Consider the following 19,401-nt stretch of genomic DNA (forward strand, 5'->3'; position numbering starts at 1 on the left):
CTGGACGAGCATTATGGGGGGCCTCGTGAACAAGAGCTACCACTCGAGCCTGTGTCTGTGATTTCCAAGATCACATTTCATCTCTCTCTCTCTCTCTCTCTCTCTCTCTCCCAAGCCTTGGAAAAAGTGATCTTAATCCAGAGCATTACAAGTCATTTTGACGTAAAGAACGGAGACAATCCATGGTGATGCAGTACTTGTTGATTTATTTGAGTTCCATATCTTGATACGGCTGCATTTATCGTAGTTTAAATCATCGGATCCTGTCAGATTTAATGGAGGACGAGATTGCAAGGAGAAAAGATGAAGGGATTGAATTGAGAAGACAAGGGTTCCATAAAAGAAAGGAAAAAGGATGTGAGCAGCGAAGAGGAAACAGATACCGGACGCATGCATGCATGCATGGCATGCGAGTGAGGATCCACCACTGTGAAAAGGAGAAAAGGAAAAGCTGGGGATGTCAGTGGCGTCAGCTCACGCACAAGGATTAAAGTGGGCGCTGCTGCTGCGTGCCCCTCGAAGAACACATCCCAATCACCAAAGCACTTTGCCCCCCTTTACAGGGCAGGAGAAATGGAATACGGCAACGCAGGCGGTACTGCACGCTTTGACCGTTCTCATCTTTGCACCGCTGCTTTTATCGGATATGGTCCTCTTCGGGCCTTCTTTTATCTCGCCTTTGGAGAAAGGAGAGCGGCATTGTTCGAGTGCGTCGATTACTTACCATCATCACCTCGGTAGTTCCATTCCATGGCCGGGACGTCACGTCACCCTCGCCTCTGCAGCGTACGCGGGTCGCCTCCATGTGATCCATCCCCTGCTTCCGAGCTTCCTCCTTGTCTTCCATTCACGTTTGACGGAGAAGCAAACATTTGGCTTGGTTTTAGCTCTGTTTCAGTCTTGTAATCTAAACCTAGTCTCGGATGAAGTCGTTGATGAGCTGAATTCCGATGGTGTCAGTTTGTACCATCGGAGAAGCTGCACATGATTCTCCAGCAAGCCGTGTACTCCGTGCAGAGGCGATGATTTAGTAAAGGACACAGCACTGGCTGCACAATTATTGGTACACAGATCAGAACAGAGAGTGAACTCAGATACCGAAAGAATACATCTTAGCTGTGCAAGACAATGCCAAACCGAACACAAAAGTGTAGCCTATTGCACCTTCCAATTACCATTCTCATCTTAGCTCATACAAATATGTTATCCAGGCTTCATGGGCTTTTCTTCTTAGTTGGACTGACTTCTGAAACAGTCCTCTCTGTCAAGATTGTTGCGTTTCAACATAATGGTTGTCCATGCACCACATAAGAATTGCTTATTTCTATTTGATGCTATATGGTTTGCTATGATTGGAGAAATGAACACTCATTCTTCATGATACAGACTAAGATAGATTCTCTCTGAAAATGCTGTACCAAGATTTTGATGATGCATGTACAAGATCAATTCTGACAATTTTGCATGTATTGAAGGAAGAAAAGGAAATGCTATCATTGTATTTAGGAATTGCCTATCTGTGGTTTATCTGATCATATGTTGTGATGTTAGCTGCAAACCTCATGTTTGGATCATTCCTTTCTATTGGTAATCAACATTTTATCACCTACTTCAAGCTTAATCTGACAATGTAAACAAACAGATTTTTCAGAATTGCTGTATTCCTTTCACAGGATAGAGAAGGAGAGCCTTTTTTTCTAACTAGATTACATTGAACATTTGCTAGAAATCATCTAATGCTTTGGCTTTGTGTCTCATTTTTAGGAGCCATTAGCCATAGCTTAGGATGGACCTGAAAGCTGGAGTTTCTCTACTGTCTTCCTCTGACAATAATCTACTGGGACTCATGACAGAATAGATCCAAGATCTCTCCACCCTGTCCTTGAAGCTTATTTTGGCAACCCTCCTTGCTCCTCATACTAGAAAAGATAATGGGATCAAATCCCTACCAAGTGAGACTGCCGGCATCAGTATGAGATCAGCTCAGGGGGTCTTGGAATGGTAGCTCTGCAACTGATCCAATGGCTGCTTTGACACTAATGGCAGGACCTATGACTAGTTCAGTCTGATCTCCTTGTACTCAAATTTACAAGATAGAAAATTCTGATGTCCTTTTGTCAGTTTTGCAACCATAGCCAAAGAAGAACACACCAAGTATATGATCCAAAAATGACAGCTTTGTCACTGATGAAATGATTGCGCTGGAACAATTCTTCAGACTAGGTTTCTTGGCCTTGGAACTTTGAAAGGAAAGGCTAAAAGTGCATCTTACAGATTCTATTACATAAATCAGTAAATGTCTCAGATGAGGCCTGCGAGATAACATCAACACAAGAACAGATCATTTGCTGAAACACTGTTATTTCTGTGGATTGATGAAGCCTTCTGTCTCTAAAAATCTTCCATCATCATAGACCATATGTATATATATATATTTTACATGCACTACACATGCAAGCCAAATATCACTGCAATCATATAGGCCATGGAGCAATCATGTAACCCAACTGCTTCTGAATCCTTCTTTTAAATATGGGTGACAGATAACAATCAAGTCCCCATCTTTCGCCATTGATTGCTGCTCCAATGGGATATGCATTGGTTCAGCTGTCTCTCTCCACCCTCCATGTGACAGGTAATAGAAGCTGGAATCGTTTACCTACGCATGCCCGACCCACAACGGTTGCTGTCGGACAGCAGAAGAGAGAGAGAGAGAGAGAGAGAGAGAGAGAGATCTGGGAAATATAGATAAACTACAGAGATACAATAAAGAAAGACCTCCAAGATAGACAAGCAAGCAAGCAAATTAAATCTGTGAAGACTCGCAGCACCAGTCTCATCCTCCCTTGTTGTTTCTGTGTGTTGGTCTCCTAGAGGGAAGATGGACGCTCCCAGCGCGCAGGAGATATCGTACATGGAGCACGTCCAGAAGCGGCACGAAGAGAAGGGCTGTCTCTACGCCTGGTAATTGCCATGGCACCATCTTCACGCTTCCTTCTGCCCCCTCTTGATTCTTCTGTCATATGTATGTATATAAAGTTAGAACTTTGGTGGTGTTGGCAGTTTGTTTGCGTTTTGTTGCTGCTTCTGCTGCTTCGAGACCTGTGAGTGCTGCCTCGAGTGCCTCTGCTGCTGCTTCTGATGGATCAAGGCCGCAGGAAGAAGAAGAGCAGCACCGTGTGAGTGCAGGTGTTCGAAGCGTGTCGTGGCTTCCTGTGATCAATAAGGCACGGTGTGCCATTTGATATGCTGCTTGTGAGAACTCTGCTCGAGTTCCTCGTGTATATGTTTGTACTGTGATCTATGCACTCCAGTGGGTGGTGTTGGATTTGTTTATTAGCACTACGAAGCCTCCGTATCTTTCTACCGTCTCATGTGATTGCTTGAGAACTACGCTTCAGTTCCTCGTTAATATATTATGTTGGATTTGTTTGTCAGCGTTCATCCCTTTCTCCATCAGTTTTGCTCAGTAGTTCATCAGATACTGCGTACACAAATTGGAGAAGGAAGGTAAACATCGCAGCATGGAAATCTTTGCAGAAGGTACAGAGTGCAGTATTCGTCAAGGAGGAGGAAACAGCAGTCCATCGAAAGGAGTTCAGCTCCCTGTCACTGCTCTTCGACGATGATGATGTTCATCTATTTGTTCTGCCTTCGACTCCCACGATGATGATCCTCATTGCCCACAGAACATGTCAGCTAGCAAAGATCACAAAGATACCAACATCTCTTGTCAAAAGATTATGTAAAGAAAAAATATTTTTATTAAATCGATGATCATAAGAACAATAATACTATACGAGGTTTCTGTTGGGTGATGGCAGATATTGCAGTGTGCGCTGTGAGATTGGACAGTGAGCGTGCGGCGACGTGCAGAGGAAAGAGAGAGAGAAAGATTAGGTTTATGAGATTTCTGCTTCCCGATCGGTGGCCAAACGTTGTCAGTTTCGACCCAAATTTTATGTGAAGAATCCTTGCAGCAAACTCTACAATCCTAACGGTTTTGATCTACAGTTTACCCTCTCTAAGGTACTTTCATGTGATATTCATTTTGTGAGATCTAGAATTCTATCAAAGATCCATCCTAACAAAGATACTCTTGATGTTATTCAGATCCTCATAAGACCTATTGTAAACATGTTATCATTATTATTGATAGTGGAAGTTTGAGATGGACTACGATCCCGTGATTTTTCCCACATTGGATTTTCCACGTTAAAAAGATTTGATCTCATTGTGTGATTAATTTTTGCTCTATTGTTTATGTTGTGCTGATTAATATTTTCATTTGGATATTAAGTTAGTATTTTGATAAGAAATCTATTTTAATACACAAAAAGAGGGAAAGAATTATTCCGCTTTAACATGTTTCTTCACACCACTTTCAATGTCTAAAATGAATTAACTTATACTATCCATTTGGTTTTGTATGTCAATATAGTCTTTTGTTAGAATCTAAGTAAAATATAAATGTTTTCAGCTTTAGAAGTATTTTGGGCAATTTCAGTGCGAAAGTGCCATTTTCGTTTTTTCTAGATAGTGACCTCTATTTTCATATAGTATTTTTAATATTTATAATCTTGTTTGCCTATTTTCCCTTCTCTTTTTTATCATCGCCTTTATGTCATTGGTACCGTCACCCTTTGCCTCTATCCCTGCTTAGCTTCGTGGGATGGAAGCAATGCCTCCATCAAGAGGCCACGTGGTCCCTTTGTCATCACGCTCGTTGCCTTTGACCCTTACTTGCCCGTCGCAACCACAACATCTATCGTAGTTCCCATCATCTTTGCCTCTTGCTTATCACCACAAGGTCTCGTCTTCCTCGCCTCATTGTGCATATCACTTCAACTTGTTTTGGTCATTCCCCACTCATTGCACTACTTTTATTCTGCTATGTGTGGCATAGGTGGAGGCCTAGCAATTGAGGTAGTGGAATAGAGGCCTTACAGAGGAGGTGTTATTTCCGTCCCATTGAGTAGATAGAGAAAGGGCAGAGGCGATAATGATGACAAACAAGAAGAAAGAAGATATATTTAAGATTATAGAAATTAGATGTACTATATAGGAAAAATAAAATTTGAGGATGCTATATGAAAAAAATGAAAAATGAAGGTTTTTTTTTGAAGAAAAATCATCCAAAGATTTCTGTCAATTTTAAATTTCAAATTCTTCACATATTTTTTTCTTCTGAAAACAAACAGTCAAAAGACATGTTAAAACCAGTCCATTTCACCAAGTTGAATAGACAACCAAATTGATCAGTGAATCCGATTTGACAACATAGGTAAAGTCTCAATTATCGGATCTCATTAAGCAATTAGTAGAGCACGACTCGTCGATCCATTCTGTAAAGATCCGAGACCCAACTCGATACCCGATTTGTACCCGTAGTTTCCTTTCTCGGGTTCGTATTTGGATCCGAAAATTCTGACATCGGAGTCCATTTATCTTAAAGCGTACCGCTGAGTGCAACCAAAACAGCAGATTCCAATATAGCACACACACGACTCCCTCCTACCCATCTCTTCCTTATCACCAGCACGAGAAAAGGAGGGGGGAGTGAGGACGTCTTCAACTTTTCCTTCTCTTCTTTTATCACATTCACGAGAGAAGATGGTAGCGATTCTCCATCACGAGATATATATATATATATTATAATCTAAAGGGGTCCTTACAAATCGATCCATCATAGAGTCAGTCCAGGAAGGAAGTATCTCAACCTGACTTAACCTCTTCTTTATCACGAGCACGAGAAATGAGGGAAAGAGGAGATGAGGGTTGAAGCAAATAGCTCCATTAGTCCTTATCCTTACAAGACTCACTGCTATAAATAGCTCCATGCAGCTCTCAGTTCCCATCCCACCTCAGGCAGAGTCCTGCGTAGCAGTGGCTGTCCGTTTCCTCAAGTAAGAATATGAATTTTATTTATTTTTTATTTTTTAATGAGCTTCTTAATTCATAATAAGAAGAAAGAGGAGAACGATGATGGAGTGTAGAGATCGAGGGAAGTCGGGCAGAATAAACTCTCTAACCCGACCCGTTAAGTTAAAATGGATTTATGATTTACTATCAAAGACTTTTCCTGCAGTTGCTGTTGTAATTATGTTTCACTTATTCTTTTGTTATTAAAGCATGATGCAATGAATTCCATGCAGATAAGGTAATTCGCACGTGGAATCATCGGAAGCTTCCTTCTCCACCGTTGCAATGGAGCACCGCGGGCCACTCGTCCTCAAGTGCTGCGTTCTCTTCCTGTTGTTGAACGGTTTGGCATTTCGTGTGAGCCAAGGCCAGCTTCTTCCCGTCGTCGATGACCAAGGAGACAGCACGACGTCGTACCGCCTCAGGACTTACATCGTCCATGTCAAGAGGCCCGAAGGCGCACGTCTGCTCACCAGGCATGAGCTTAAGCAGTGGCACGAGTCCTTCCTTCCCAACACCACTCTCGACTCCGGGAAGCGGCGGCTCATCTACTCGTACCGCGAGGTCATCAGTGGGTTCGCCGCGAAGCTGACGCCCGAGGAAGCGACGGCCATGAGATCCATGGAGGGGTTCGTGTATGCACGACTGGAGGTGACGCATCGGATCGCGACGACCCACACACCGCAGTTCCTGGGGCTGAGCCAGACGGGGAGGGCTTGGGACTCCGGGAACGAGGGCAAAGGCGTCGTCATTGGGGTGCTAGACAGCGGGATCTGGCCCCATCCCTCCTTTGGCGACGACGGAATGCCGGCTCCGCCGCAGAAGTTCAAAGGGTCTTGCATCCCTTTGAGTGGTGTTACCTGCAACAACAAGATCGTCGGGGCCAGGGGTTTTCTTGAAGGTGAAGAGGTCATCGCCATCGATCACCATGGCCATGGGACGCATGTGGCTGGCATTGCAGCTGGCAACTTCGTCGAAGGTGCTGAGGTCCTTGGCATGGCGGCCGGCAAGGCCTCCGGGATCGCACCCAAAGCTCACCTCTCCATCTACAAGGTGTGCTTTGATGACGTGGACTGCCCCGACTCTGGCATTTTAGCTGCCATCGATCAAGCTATCGAGGACAGGGTCGACATACTGTCAATGTCTTTGGGAACTACTGCCGCGACGAGCTACTATTTCGAAGATGCCGTTCAACTCGGCTCGCTCACAGCACTGCGTCACGGTATCGTCCCCGTCACCACCGCCGGCAACGGAGGCCCCATGTTCAACACACTGCACCATGACGCGCCGTGGGTCTTGACCGTCGGCGCCACCTCTACCGACCGGAGAATAAGAGCCAAGGTGAAGCTTGGAAACGGGGAGGAGTTCGCCGGCGAGTCTGCTTACCAACCTGACTCCTTCGATTCATCCATCATGCGCACCATCGTGTACCCTGGCGAGGATCACTGCTCCGCCGAATCACTTAAGACCATCGACGTGCGTGACAAGATCGTTCTTTGTTCTGCTGGTCAAACAGAGGAGGTCGACAAGGGCAAGGCGGTCTCTGAAGCGGGAGGCGCCGCCATGATCATCATGAACCGAAAAAAGGATGGTTACACTACCAGTGCCGAGGCTCACGTCCTCCCAGTATCTCATCTGAGCTACGAGGACGGATCGAAAGTCCTTGCATACTTCAAATCACAGAAAAGCTCGAGCACAGCAACGATCATCTTCGGTGGCACGATTTTCGAGCAGCGGCCATCTCCGACCGTAGCTTCGTTTTCTTCCAGGGGACCGAACAATGGCAACATTCTCAAGCCGGACGTCCTAGCGCCTGGCGTGAACATATTAGCGGCATGGCCATTCATGGTCGGACCTAATGCTAGCGCAACCCCGTCGAACCCCACGTTCAACATGATAAGTGGCACCTCCATGGCAGCTCCTCACGTCGCTGGCATCGTGGCGCTGATCAAGAACAGCCACCCAAACTGGAGTCCTTCCGCGATCCATTCAGCCATCATAACGTCCGCCAAGGACACAGACTCCGACGGCAACTACATCATCGACGAGTACACCAACGAAGCCGCCAACGTCTTCGCCGTCGGCGCCGGGCAGGTTAATCCATCGGGAGCTCTGGATCCAGGCCTGGTTTACGAGATCGATCCGGCTATCTACCCCAAATACCTCTGTTCCTTAGGGTACACCACCGAGATGGTCGAGCTAATGTGGCACGAGAGCGGAGTCCAGTGCGAAGCGGAGAAGCATATCAATCCATGGGACTTGAACTACCCTTCCATCTCGGTGGTTCTTTCTCCCGACGAGGTGATCAAAGTTTCTCGGACCGTGAAGCACGTCGATGGATCGGCGGAGACCTACCGTGCTAGAGTTACCGCGCCGCCAGGGATCGCAGTGGAGCTCTCGAAACAGGAGCTTCAATTCTCTGGGCCCGACAAAGAAGACACCTTCGACATCGACATCAGCATCGAGTCTTTAGACAAGACCAGCAGACCCTACGGAAGAGGCAAAATTGAGTGGGATTCTGGTACGCATGTCGTGACGACCCCCATCGCCGTCGAAATTGGTTTCTGAGCCACTTGCCCGAGTGCCAGATCGACGTCGATGGAGAGAAGACACTTTCATCATCATCATCATCATCATCAACATCATCATATATATATATATATAACGTTGTACTATCTAATTAGATAAAAGCCCTATGTAATTACAGAAAAAGAAATAAAATGTTGGTCATTATATAACGAGCAACAATAAATTTCTAAGTGATTGGCTCAAAATCATCCCTTACGAATTGGGTCAACTGTTGGATTCAACTCAATGGCAATTGTATGAAGACGTCCAACTGCATCTAAATGTGGAATACGGGTTACCTGACTCCTGATTGTAGCTTACAGAGGGGCCCGTTGCGCTGTAGCCACAAAGAAGTTAGAAAAAAACGCGTAGGTCAGTGGTGAAGTACGAGTTAGGATTGGGACTGAGATCAGTGGCCATGTTTGACCTGCGATGTGATCCAACGGTTCCCTTTTTTTCCATTCTTTTGGGTTTATGTTATGGAAATCATAAAGATAAAATCACAATAATTATAATATAAAACCTCCAAAATAAGATATACAAAATTACTCTATTTTTTAAATATTTTAAGAGTTTTGGAATATTGAGGGATACTATACAAACTCTATTCAATATTTTTAGAGAAATAATATGGAAATATTTATTCTTTTGAGAAATATATACGAATGTATTTATATTTATTATTGAGGATTGTGATCCAACGGTGGCTAAGGATGAATCGATGAAAGCTGCACCGTCGAATCGGATGGATGGAGACGGGCCACGTGGTCGGATTCCTGCGATGGTTGGGAGAAGAGAAGACGGGAGGTGAGGGCGATGGCGGGAGCAACGGCAGCCATTGAAGCTGGAGATCTGAAAGGTTAATTACAGTGTGAGCTGCGTGCCCGTCCTTAACCGATTACCCCACGCCGCGTACCTCGGAATCCTATGCCTTTCCACCACCCGGTGCAATAGCAACGCCTTTTTCTTCTCCTTTTCTTCCTCTTTCTTCTCCCTCTATATCTCTCCACCTCCTGCTTTCCAGTTCTCGTACCGAACGCATCCCCGGCCAGTTGTCCTGCGACCAAAGGAAGCGTCGACGGCATCTGCAGCGAAGCTTCTGCTTTTAGGTTTACGTTGCTAAAGGTATGCTAACATGGACGCATGCATGCGTTAGACGCAAAGGAACGGCAACAAAGCGTTTCTAAGCAACTCCTTTCACGAGCATAAAAAAGAAAAGGCTATAAAGCAAAACCTCATTCGTCTCCTTCGCTTCCTACCTTAACTCCACGCCAATGCTGCATGCATGCATACATACACTAGAGAAGAGGAAGAGAGGATTACCAACTCTCGCCCCCTCAAATGCATCATACTGGACATGGCTGGTAAGTGGCGTTGAAGCGCTCAAAATTTATCAGAGAAACTTCAATCTAGTGTTTGTACACTGATCATGAACTACCAAATTGGCACAGCTCTGACGAATATCGACATAAGCGGCATTGAATCGCTCAAAGAACTGAAGAGGACAACTGACAGAAGATCTCTTGAGGTAACCAAGTCTCCACCATCATCATCGTCGTCATCACATCCACCTTAACCATGAATAACCTGTCTACAAAAATTGCAGCTGGTGCTAGCAAATCCTGTTGGAGAAGTGTCACAGAAGATGTCTCACTCGGGGACCTGGGAGCTCTTTGGACCAGAATGCTTCTACATGACGGTTGAAGAGGCCATTGCTTCAACCTCATACAAAATTTGAGCAAGTAGGACCGTGAGGTGATGAACATTATGCCAACTGCTTGTGATCTGAACCCTAACAATGGCCATTGTCTCCTCATCTGAACTCTGCTCAGAAGAAATTTTGAACTATACAAACCAGAACAAATTAGCTAGAAGAGAAAAACTTGTTTGCTAGATTGGTGGCCTGTCAGAGAGGCTCACTCTAGGCTGTTGTATGTCTCTTCCATTAATACGAAAGCAAAGTATCAGTCAATCTCTCTGAACTTGAACTGTCTATGGGCGATAACAATGTGAGAACACTGATATCATTGACCATGTCTCGCGTCTGCACCCGACACCCGGCAATCATGGCTCGTCCGGGCCATGATAAGACCACGTGACTGACCGCAGACCCAATTCATTCGGTGGCCCGTAGAATGGACGGCTGAGATCCATCAAAGAACCATCGGACGCCATGGATGGACTCTCAAACTATAAAAGGTCGAGGGCGGCACCGTAAATAACTGATGCATATGAGTGTATAAACTAAGGATGAAATCTAAAGACCGTAGACAGCGGGGGTTAAGTGGCCTATCAGCACACTAGAAGTCCAAAAAGATTTCATGTAAATACCATACAGGGTTCAGCATGGTTGGATCTCAAAATTACAATCATCGGTTCGTTGTTCGTTAGGTTTGGTATTCATCTATCCTGAACGCTGATTGGGACGGTGCAGCTGAGCCGCACAACCCGGAAGCGGTCACATTTACGCCATTTTTGATGTACACTAACGGCGTCTTCCTTTACCGATGACACCGCCTTCTATCTTGTAGTCTTCTTCGGCTTTTGGTCTTATTTCGAACCGTCTCTCGCTCACTCGCTCGCTCTTTCGTTCACCAACCCTTCTTCGCTTGCCTTTTCCGCAACGCAGTCGCGGGGGTGTTCATCTGCTCATAGATCTACGAAATGTGCCTCTGATCATGAATTGATTTCCTCGGTGAGCTTCGGATCCTCTTGATCTTCATCTTTTACGTTTCGATGTGAATCTTTTCTCCTGGTTTTGATTTCTTACGAGGAACATTGGACTTGGTGCTGGGGATCTGTAGCTTGAGCCACTTCTTGCGCGTTCTGAGATATTTTTCGCTCGTGATTATTGGTTTCGAGTTTGATTTTGCGCATGTGGAATTCGGTGCGAGGATTCTCGTTGTAGATTGATCCTGATGGACATGCATGCTAGGGTTCTGTGTTCGTACTCTGATGCAGGCGGAGATTAGGGTTTTATGTTTTTGTCACTGAGGTTTAAGTTTCCCTTTGGTATTGTTATATTTAAGTTCATGTGGGGTAGTCCCCGTACCATTATTTTATGCTTAGATGTTCCTTTTGAGGTTTGGTTCCCAACTAAGTCTGCGCGTTGAAATATCTTTGCTGTTTTAGTATATTATTTTGTAAATGAGCTGATACATTTCCACGTCCTTCGAAATAATATGATGGATTGAAGCTCCCTTCGAAACAGGATTAAAATTATCTACATGTGACATGTTGAAAGCTAGTTTGTACTGATGAGATCAATTTTGTATTTCTTATAACATGATTGGATTTTTTTTTTCCTTTGTATTACGGTTACTGTGCAATTTCTCTGCAGTTGCGAGTTTAGGGGAACAGCTTCTAAAGATTTCTGTCATGGGAAAATCTCCTGCAAAGTGGATTAAAGCAGTTATTTTTGGAAAGAGACCATCTAGATCTCATACTTCAAAAGGGAAAGATGGTTTGGTATGGAATTGAGAATCTATTGGTTAATTATTGAACATATTAATTTTCTATTTAGTGTGCGATGAACTTGTTTACTGATTACATGGTTGGCTATCTTCCTGTGGAAATTTTGCCTGGTAGTAGAGAATGTTGATGTATTCAAGTATAAATGTCTTTCCAAATCCCTGCACTGACTTAAGGAATATTTCCTTTTATAACATCACTACTTTAATTGATGCATTTCCTTTTACATCACTGTGAAATTCGGTATATCATCAAGCACAATATATATTGTTGCACAGCGTATGTGCAGAAATCTGAGTATCTGTCTTTTCCTGTTATTTTCAGTTAAGACAATTCAAGGGGTTGCTTCCAACAAAATGGAGGGGACAGTTTGGTACATGGTTATCGAGTAAGGTGACCTTGGACGTGTTAAGCTCCTAAACCATACACACAACCAACCCCACCAATACCATGAATTAGGTTTAAACTAGCTCAAATCATAGTCATCCAAGGTAAAGTTGATATTTTCAAAAACGTAAATTATTCTTCCAACATTTTTTGGAAATAACTGAAGATATGCCGATAAGTTAGAGGGGTTGCATTTAAAGTTTTCCTCGCTTATTTCTTTAAATTGACCATTTAATCTTTGTTTACTTCCAAAGTTATTATAATGCATTAAGTACAACAGGTAATGTTATAAATTTATTATATTTGAGAGCTTCATCACTAATTGATCTTTTGATCCTCATTTGTATTTTTGAAGAAACCTGGTGTTGATAAAGAGCATTTTTCTGGGGGGGAACCATCTCATGTCAAAGTGAAATCTCCGGTGATTACTCAACCAGTTCTTGTAAGCAACAATATAAGTGGTACATCATCAGAAAATAGGACAGATTCCACTTTAGTTACTGGAGCAGTTAGGGTGGAGAGCCAAGAAATTGTTGGACATCAAGCTTCAAGTAATCCAGCCAAAGCCTTGGAAGAGTGTGCTGCTACAAAAGTTCAAGCTGCCTTCAGGGGTTTTTAGGTAATTCTTGTGGAAATAGTGTTTGCATCTTATTTGGTAACATTGGCATCATATACTATTATTGGGACCATTTTATTCTTCATTTAATTTCTTAAAAATGGGTTCTATATGCACATTAAATAACACACAGGAGAATTCAAGGAAGAGAGAGTTTGTATTTATGTGCAGTCACGGAGGGTGTTCTGTGCATTGAAGGGCATCATAAGACTGCAGGCTCTAATTCGTGGGCACCTAGTGAGGCGTCAAGCAGTTACCACCCTGCATTGCATGTGGGGTATTGTCAAATTTCAAGCTCTTGTTCGCGGTTGGAGAGTCAGGCTTTCAGGTATTGGCCTCGAAGTCAGAACAAAGTAACCTCAAATGAAGAGTGTGGTAAGCATCTAATGCCAGAAATGATCTCAAGAAATTATTTTATGTTTTTTAACTTATAATGTGTCCTGTTTATTCTGTAAATTCCCGCATATAAGCTTTCATTTTAATTATTTGCTGTCTGGTAGTGTTTCAATTATTGATAAACTCTAGTATCTGACTGCTCTATTCTGACAAGAAGATGAACACTTTGTGAGATTGGTAGTGATAATCCATTGAGAATGAGTCATTTCTGGTTTCTTTCCTGTTGAGGGATAACTCTTTTTTCCACATACTGTGAGATTCCTTTGTCGTTAGAGAATTCCTCTGACTGGTTGACATTTGTGCATGTTGTTGTATATGCAATGGGGATTGTATTGTGAATATTTATGAAACATTTCTGCTGAAATGGTGTGGTGGTGGTGGTTAGTTTTTATTCTCTGAAAGGTTTGGCCATTTGGCAACCAAGTTTTTCTACATGAATTCGATATGTGAGGTTCACTCAGGCTGAACTATACTCTCATGGTTTATCATCTTAATTCTTTTAGGTATGTTGATTTTCTTTTGTAGGATGATAAGAAGTTCGATTTCTCGAAGATGCAGCTGTCTGCGAATCAATTTGTTTGCAAGGTATGTAAACTTTGAATCTTTTAGTATTACAATAATATGATAATATTACAATTTTAAGCGGAAACTTTAGCTCATCATATTTTTGTGCAAAAACTTGATGCTATTGCTTTCCACGATTCTTTAACATTCTTGAAACACATTGTTTAGCTTCTTCTACTTAAGATCAATATTCTGGGAATGGAAAGCACAGTTTTCAAGATATTCATGCACTTCATGTTCATGTGAGCCAATGCCCATCTGTTGTCTAGGTTTCCTGTCTAGTTTTACAAGCAAATAACTTATTTGCCTTTCCACAGCTACTCTTGGCACTGCCTGTTACAAAGCCTGTGCAGATTCATTATGATCCAGTGGAACCAAATTCAGTCTTCAGTTGGCTGGAGCGCTGGACATCCTCACATTTTTGGAATCCACTTCCTCAATCAAAAAAGTCTGTCAATGTGAAATCTCGGGTGAGATGCAGTAGTGCTGTGGAAGGTGAATCCGTCAGATTAAAATCAAATGTTCATAAAAATGTGGCTGCAAAGGTTGATGTCATGACTGAATCAGAAAGGCATAAACGTGTTACGAGGAAAATGCTAAGCCCTCCTGCTGACTCTGTGGTAGAAAATCCACAATCTGAAATTGAAAAGGTCAAGCGTAGTTTGAGAAAGGTATCCAATTCTAAAAAAGAGCCTCCTGAAAAGCCAGAATCTGAAAATCAGAAACCAACTTGCACTCCGAGAAAGGTGACAAACTCACTATCTGATGCTCCACAAGTGTCTAATGAGCATTCTTCAATGAAGATAAAAAAAGATAGTGTAGTGTCTATTGACAGTAAGCTTGAAATAGTTGCTGCTGTAAAGTCCGTTGCATCAGGTGGGCCTAAGAATGCAGTAATAGATGACAGTACTGGGATCAAACCGCATAGCCCAGAAGAAATCTGCAAAGAAGAGAGTATTTCTAACTGTGATGGAGAGTTAAGCTTGAAAGATGAGCCAACTAGCAATGAGATCCAGAAGAGTAGCAAGAGAAGGACTTCTTTCCCACCAAAGCCAGAACCTTTTGCAGAGAATGCCTCGCAAAATGCTCCAAGATTACCAAGCTATATGGCAACTACTGAATCAGCCAAGGCAAAGCTAAGAGGACAAGTTTCACCGAGGGTTGGATCTGATTCTGCAGAAAGATATAATATAACTCGACGTCATTCTCTGCCAACTTCCACGAATGGAAAGTTAAACTCGCAATCATCACGTGCACATAAGTTGATCCAAGCAAGCTGCAAGGATGGAATTAGAAATGACAGATCCTTTACATCGTCAAGAGATGGTAGTGGTATGATCTGTCTATCATTCTGCTCATACATATTGTGGTGTGGATCTTCATGTCTAGGTACTAAATTTTTACAGTGACCTGTCTATCATCAACATCTATCAACTTTCATCTCCCAACCACCACCGTCCTATGATTTTCGGCTATCACACTTTGTTATCTGACCATTTTCCATCGTCATTCATCCTTTGACCACTCCTACCTTCATCTTTTAAATATTGTACATCCTTCAATCACCACAGTCCGTCATACTTGTCTTCCCTCCATCTTCTGATAAAAAATGGTCCAATGCTTTGATCAGTACACTGTATTTGGTGGATTAGGGATGGAAGGATGAAAAATCTGATCATACCAAAACAAACTATTCCTAATGATTTTATCGCAACACATATTTGGAATGCTGAACGGGGGATCCTATGTTGTTCTGAACATACTGGTGCAAATAAGTAGACATCCACACTTGCCCCAAGTAAGAAAGAAATCTGGGGATCCTATGTCTTTTAAGTCTTCTATCGCACCTGGTTTCTGTAGTGAGGCTTTGGCGTGCACTTGAGGGCATTCTCAATGCTGCCAACCAAAATTGTGTCCATGCGTTTCAGTAATAAAAATTATAGTTATATATATATATATATATATATATATATATATATATATATATATATATATATATATATACATCGGGGCCCATGTGATCCAACGGTCCCCTTTTTTTCCATTCTTTTGGTTTTATGTTATGAAAATCATAAAGATAAAAACACAATAATTATGATATAAAACCTCGAAAATAAGATATACAAAATTACTCTATTTTTTAAATATTCTAAGAGTTTTGAAATATTGAGGGATACTATACAAACTCTATTCAATATTTTTAGAGAAATAATGTGGAACTATTTATTCTTTTGAGAAATATATACGAATGTATTTAAATTTATTATTGAGGATTGTGATCCAACGGTGGCTAAGGATGAGCCGATGAAAGCTGCACCGTCGAATCGGATGGATGGAGACGGGCCACATGGTCGGATTCCTGCAATGGTTGGGAGAAGAGAAGACGGGAGGTGAGGTCGATGGCCGGAGCAACGGCAGCCATTGAATCTGGAGATTTGAAAGGTTAATTCCAGTGTGAGCAGAGACACTCACTTCCCTTCTGTCATCATCACTCACCGTCTCTCCTCGATGTCGGCGAGCCTCCGTTAGCAGCAGAAGAAGATGCAGCGTCGGGAAATGTCGTCAGCCCACGGTCCTCGACTTCCTGATTCCAGGGTCAACGCATGCATGCAGAAGTCAAACGGACAGCCATGCGAGTGGTGTTAACGCGGAGTTTGCTTGCCCATCCCTTATCCTTCCGACACCCACGTCGTCATCACTTTTGCAGTCGGTCAAAGGAACTGTTTCGGACAATTTCGGGTTGATACACAATGCAATTTTGGATCTGAGACTGTGTGCACACCAATTTCATGGTATATAAATTTGGATGTGGTCAAAGTTTCTGAACCCAAACTACACTCTTTTATCTTTCTTGATTTGGTTTGAGGTATGTCTGTAACTACCATTGATTGTCGACTCGGGCTGGGAATGGACCGATTACTAACTAAATGGGCTCAATTTGGGCTTTCGACGGACATGATTGGATGGGAACTATTTCGTTTGATTTGGTATGAGGGAAACATAATACGTGCATACGTACATACAACGGTTTTTAAGCGAATGCCAATTTCCTCAATAAATAAGAAAAAAGGGTGAAAAATGATATTGGCAAGTCGATCGAAATACGGTGGTAACGGCAACTTCTAGGGCCCGATGAAGTCGGCCTTATTCTATACTGGACTGGGCTTTCATCCACTTCATAAAAGAGGAGATCGGTCTGTGTTTCCATGTGAATGATTGAGAGCTTGATAGAGAAGGGAAAAAGAAGGCACACTTGGCCTCGTTAGGGCGAAAGAAGAAGAGCGAGAGCGAGCGAGATAGCGGTTCTTCGCTTTTGTTTCTAGATTTCTTTCTCTCTAACGTGTGGATCGCCGCTGTGGACTTGCCAATCGCTGGAGATCTTCATGGAGGAGACTGGATCCGAATTGGACGCATCTGAGCTGCCCGGATCGCTGATGCCACTGGTGTAGAGGGCCGATCTCGCGGGAATTCTGGGAGTAAGATGAAGGGGAGCGGCGCCGAGGACTTGTCCCCTGGACTGTCGCAGCCGCTTGAGTGGGAAATTCTCGCAGGTGTTCGGGGAGAGGGCGGCGGGGGAGGAGGTCCAGGAAGGTACGATCTTTCCCTACCCTTTGTCAGATCGGTTCTTGACGGTGCGGGGTCAGCTTAGGGTTTCGTCAGGTTTACGTGTTCTTTTCGGAGTTGCCATTCTTTGTTTTCCGTGTTTCCCGATAGAATGGCTTATGAGAAATACTGGAAGTGCCTTGTCCCGCGACAACCGCAGGGAATGCTATTTTATTGAGGTCTCTCCATCATATTGCGGGAAAGATTGGAACCTGTTACTTTTCCAAATATAAAAAAAATATGTTTCTTCTTCTTTTTTTGCATGAATATTATACTTCTTGTGGTTGTTCAATGAATTCCTTGTTTCTCACTTCTGTTGTTGTTTGTGAACTTGCAACTATTCTATAGATAAAGGTGAAATTGTTGATTACCGCTATGTTTCCTTGTTAAAAGCTTTGGTCGAATTTTAGTAGTTTTTGTGGATTGGCAGATTAGTCACGGGTGAGTTCTATCTATTAGCTGTTGATCTATTTTAATTAGACTATTTAGTTATTTTTGACTTGCCTCTCTATCTTCTTCCGTGTGTGTTAACAATGGCTGCTCTCTTTTACCAGAAATGTAACCTATTCTATATTGGTTAGAACTCGGACATAATTAACCAGTGCATAATGTACTGATGAATCCAGTGATATGGTCTGTTGTTTGGAATTTTTTCTGGAAGTGAACTAAAACTTTCACATTTGCATGTTTCTGATAAGCACGTAACAGTGTCATAAATAACACTATGGGAAATAACCTATCATGTATACATATGTATATATGTATATATATTTATATATATATATATATATGTATGTATATATATATATATACATATGTATATATACATACATATATATATATATATATATATATATATATATATATATATATATATATATATATATACACTTATATGTATATACATATATATTCATACATCGGGGCCCATGTGATCCAATGGTTCCCTTTTTTTTCCATTCTTTTGGTTTTATGTTATGGAAATCATAAAGATAAAAACACAATAATTATGATATAAAACCTCCAAAATAAGATGTACAAACTTACTCTATTTTTTAAATATTTTAAGAGTTGGAATATTGAGGGATACTATACAAACTCTATTCAATATTTTTAGAGAAATAATATGGAACTATTTATTCTTTTGAGAAATATATACGAATGTATTTATATTTATTATTGAGGATTGTGATCCAACGGTGGCCAAGGATGAGCCAATGAAAGCTGCACCGTCGAATCGGATGGATGGAGACGGGCCACATGGTCGGATTCCTGCAATGGTTGAGAGAAGAGAAGACGGGAGGTGAGGGCGATGGCCGGAGCAACGGCAGCCATTGAAGCTGGAGATTTGAAAGGTTAATTCCAGTGTGAGCTGCGTGCCCGTCCTTCACCGATTACCCCTCGCCGCGTACCTCGGAATCCTATCCGTTTCCACCACCCGGTGCAATAGCAATGCCTTTTTCTTCTCGTTTTCTTCCCCTTTCTTCTCCCTCTATATCTCTCCACCTCCTGCTTTCCAGTTCTCGTACCGAACGCATCCCCGGCCAGTTGTCCTGCGACCAAAGGAAGCGTCGACGGCATCTGCAGCGAAGCTTCTGCTTTTAGGTTTACGTTGCTAAAGGTATGCTAACCTGGAAGCATGCATGCATTAGACGCAAATGAACGACAACAAAGCGTTTCTAAGCAACTCCTTTCACGAGCATAAAAAGGAAAAGGTCATAAAACAAAACCTCATTCGTCTCCTTCGCTTTTTACCTTAACTCCACGCCAATGTTGCATGCATGCATAAAAAAGAAAAAAACATAAATCCAAACCTCATTCGTCTCCTTCGCTTCCTACCTTAACTCCACGCCAATGTTGCATGCATGCATAAA

General features: G+C 42.6%; 1 protein-coding gene, 1 non-coding gene and 1 pseudogene across 2 annotated transcripts; all 3 read left to right on the forward strand.

The window, feature by feature from the left end:
• The first annotated feature begins 2,753 nt into the window (after positions 1 to 2,753).
• LOC103982307 (uncharacterized) lies at positions 2,754 to 3,437 on the forward strand. The gene is made up of 2 exons (XR_001977559.2): positions 2,754 to 2,964; positions 3,064 to 3,437. It is a non-coding gene; the product is annotated as an uncharacterized LOC103982307 (transcript).
• Positions 3,438 to 5,757: 2,320 nt separating this feature from the next.
• Positions 5,758 to 8,660, forward strand: LOC135671835 (subtilisin-like protease). Its single transcript, XM_065180108.1, has 2 exons — positions 5,758 to 5,906; positions 6,156 to 8,660. Exon 2 carries the CDS (start codon positions 6,208 to 6,210, stop codon positions 8,488 to 8,490), a length of 2,283 nt encoding a protein of 760 aa, XP_065036180.1. The 5' UTR covers positions 5,758 to 5,906; positions 6,156 to 6,207; the 3' UTR covers positions 8,491 to 8,660.
• Positions 8,661 to 11,027: 2,367 nt separating this feature from the next.
• LOC103982305 (protein IQ-DOMAIN 31-like) lies at positions 11,028 to 15,968 on the forward strand (annotated as a pseudogene).
• The last annotated feature ends 3,433 nt before the right edge of the window (positions 15,969 to 19,401 follow it).

This window comes from Musa acuminata, chromosome BXJ1-4, assembly GCF_036884655.1.
Source record: "Musa acuminata AAA Group cultivar baxijiao chromosome BXJ1-4, Cavendish_Baxijiao_AAA, whole genome shotgun sequence".
NCBI classification, from domain to species: domain Eukaryota; kingdom Viridiplantae; phylum Streptophyta; class Magnoliopsida; order Zingiberales; family Musaceae; genus Musa; species Musa acuminata.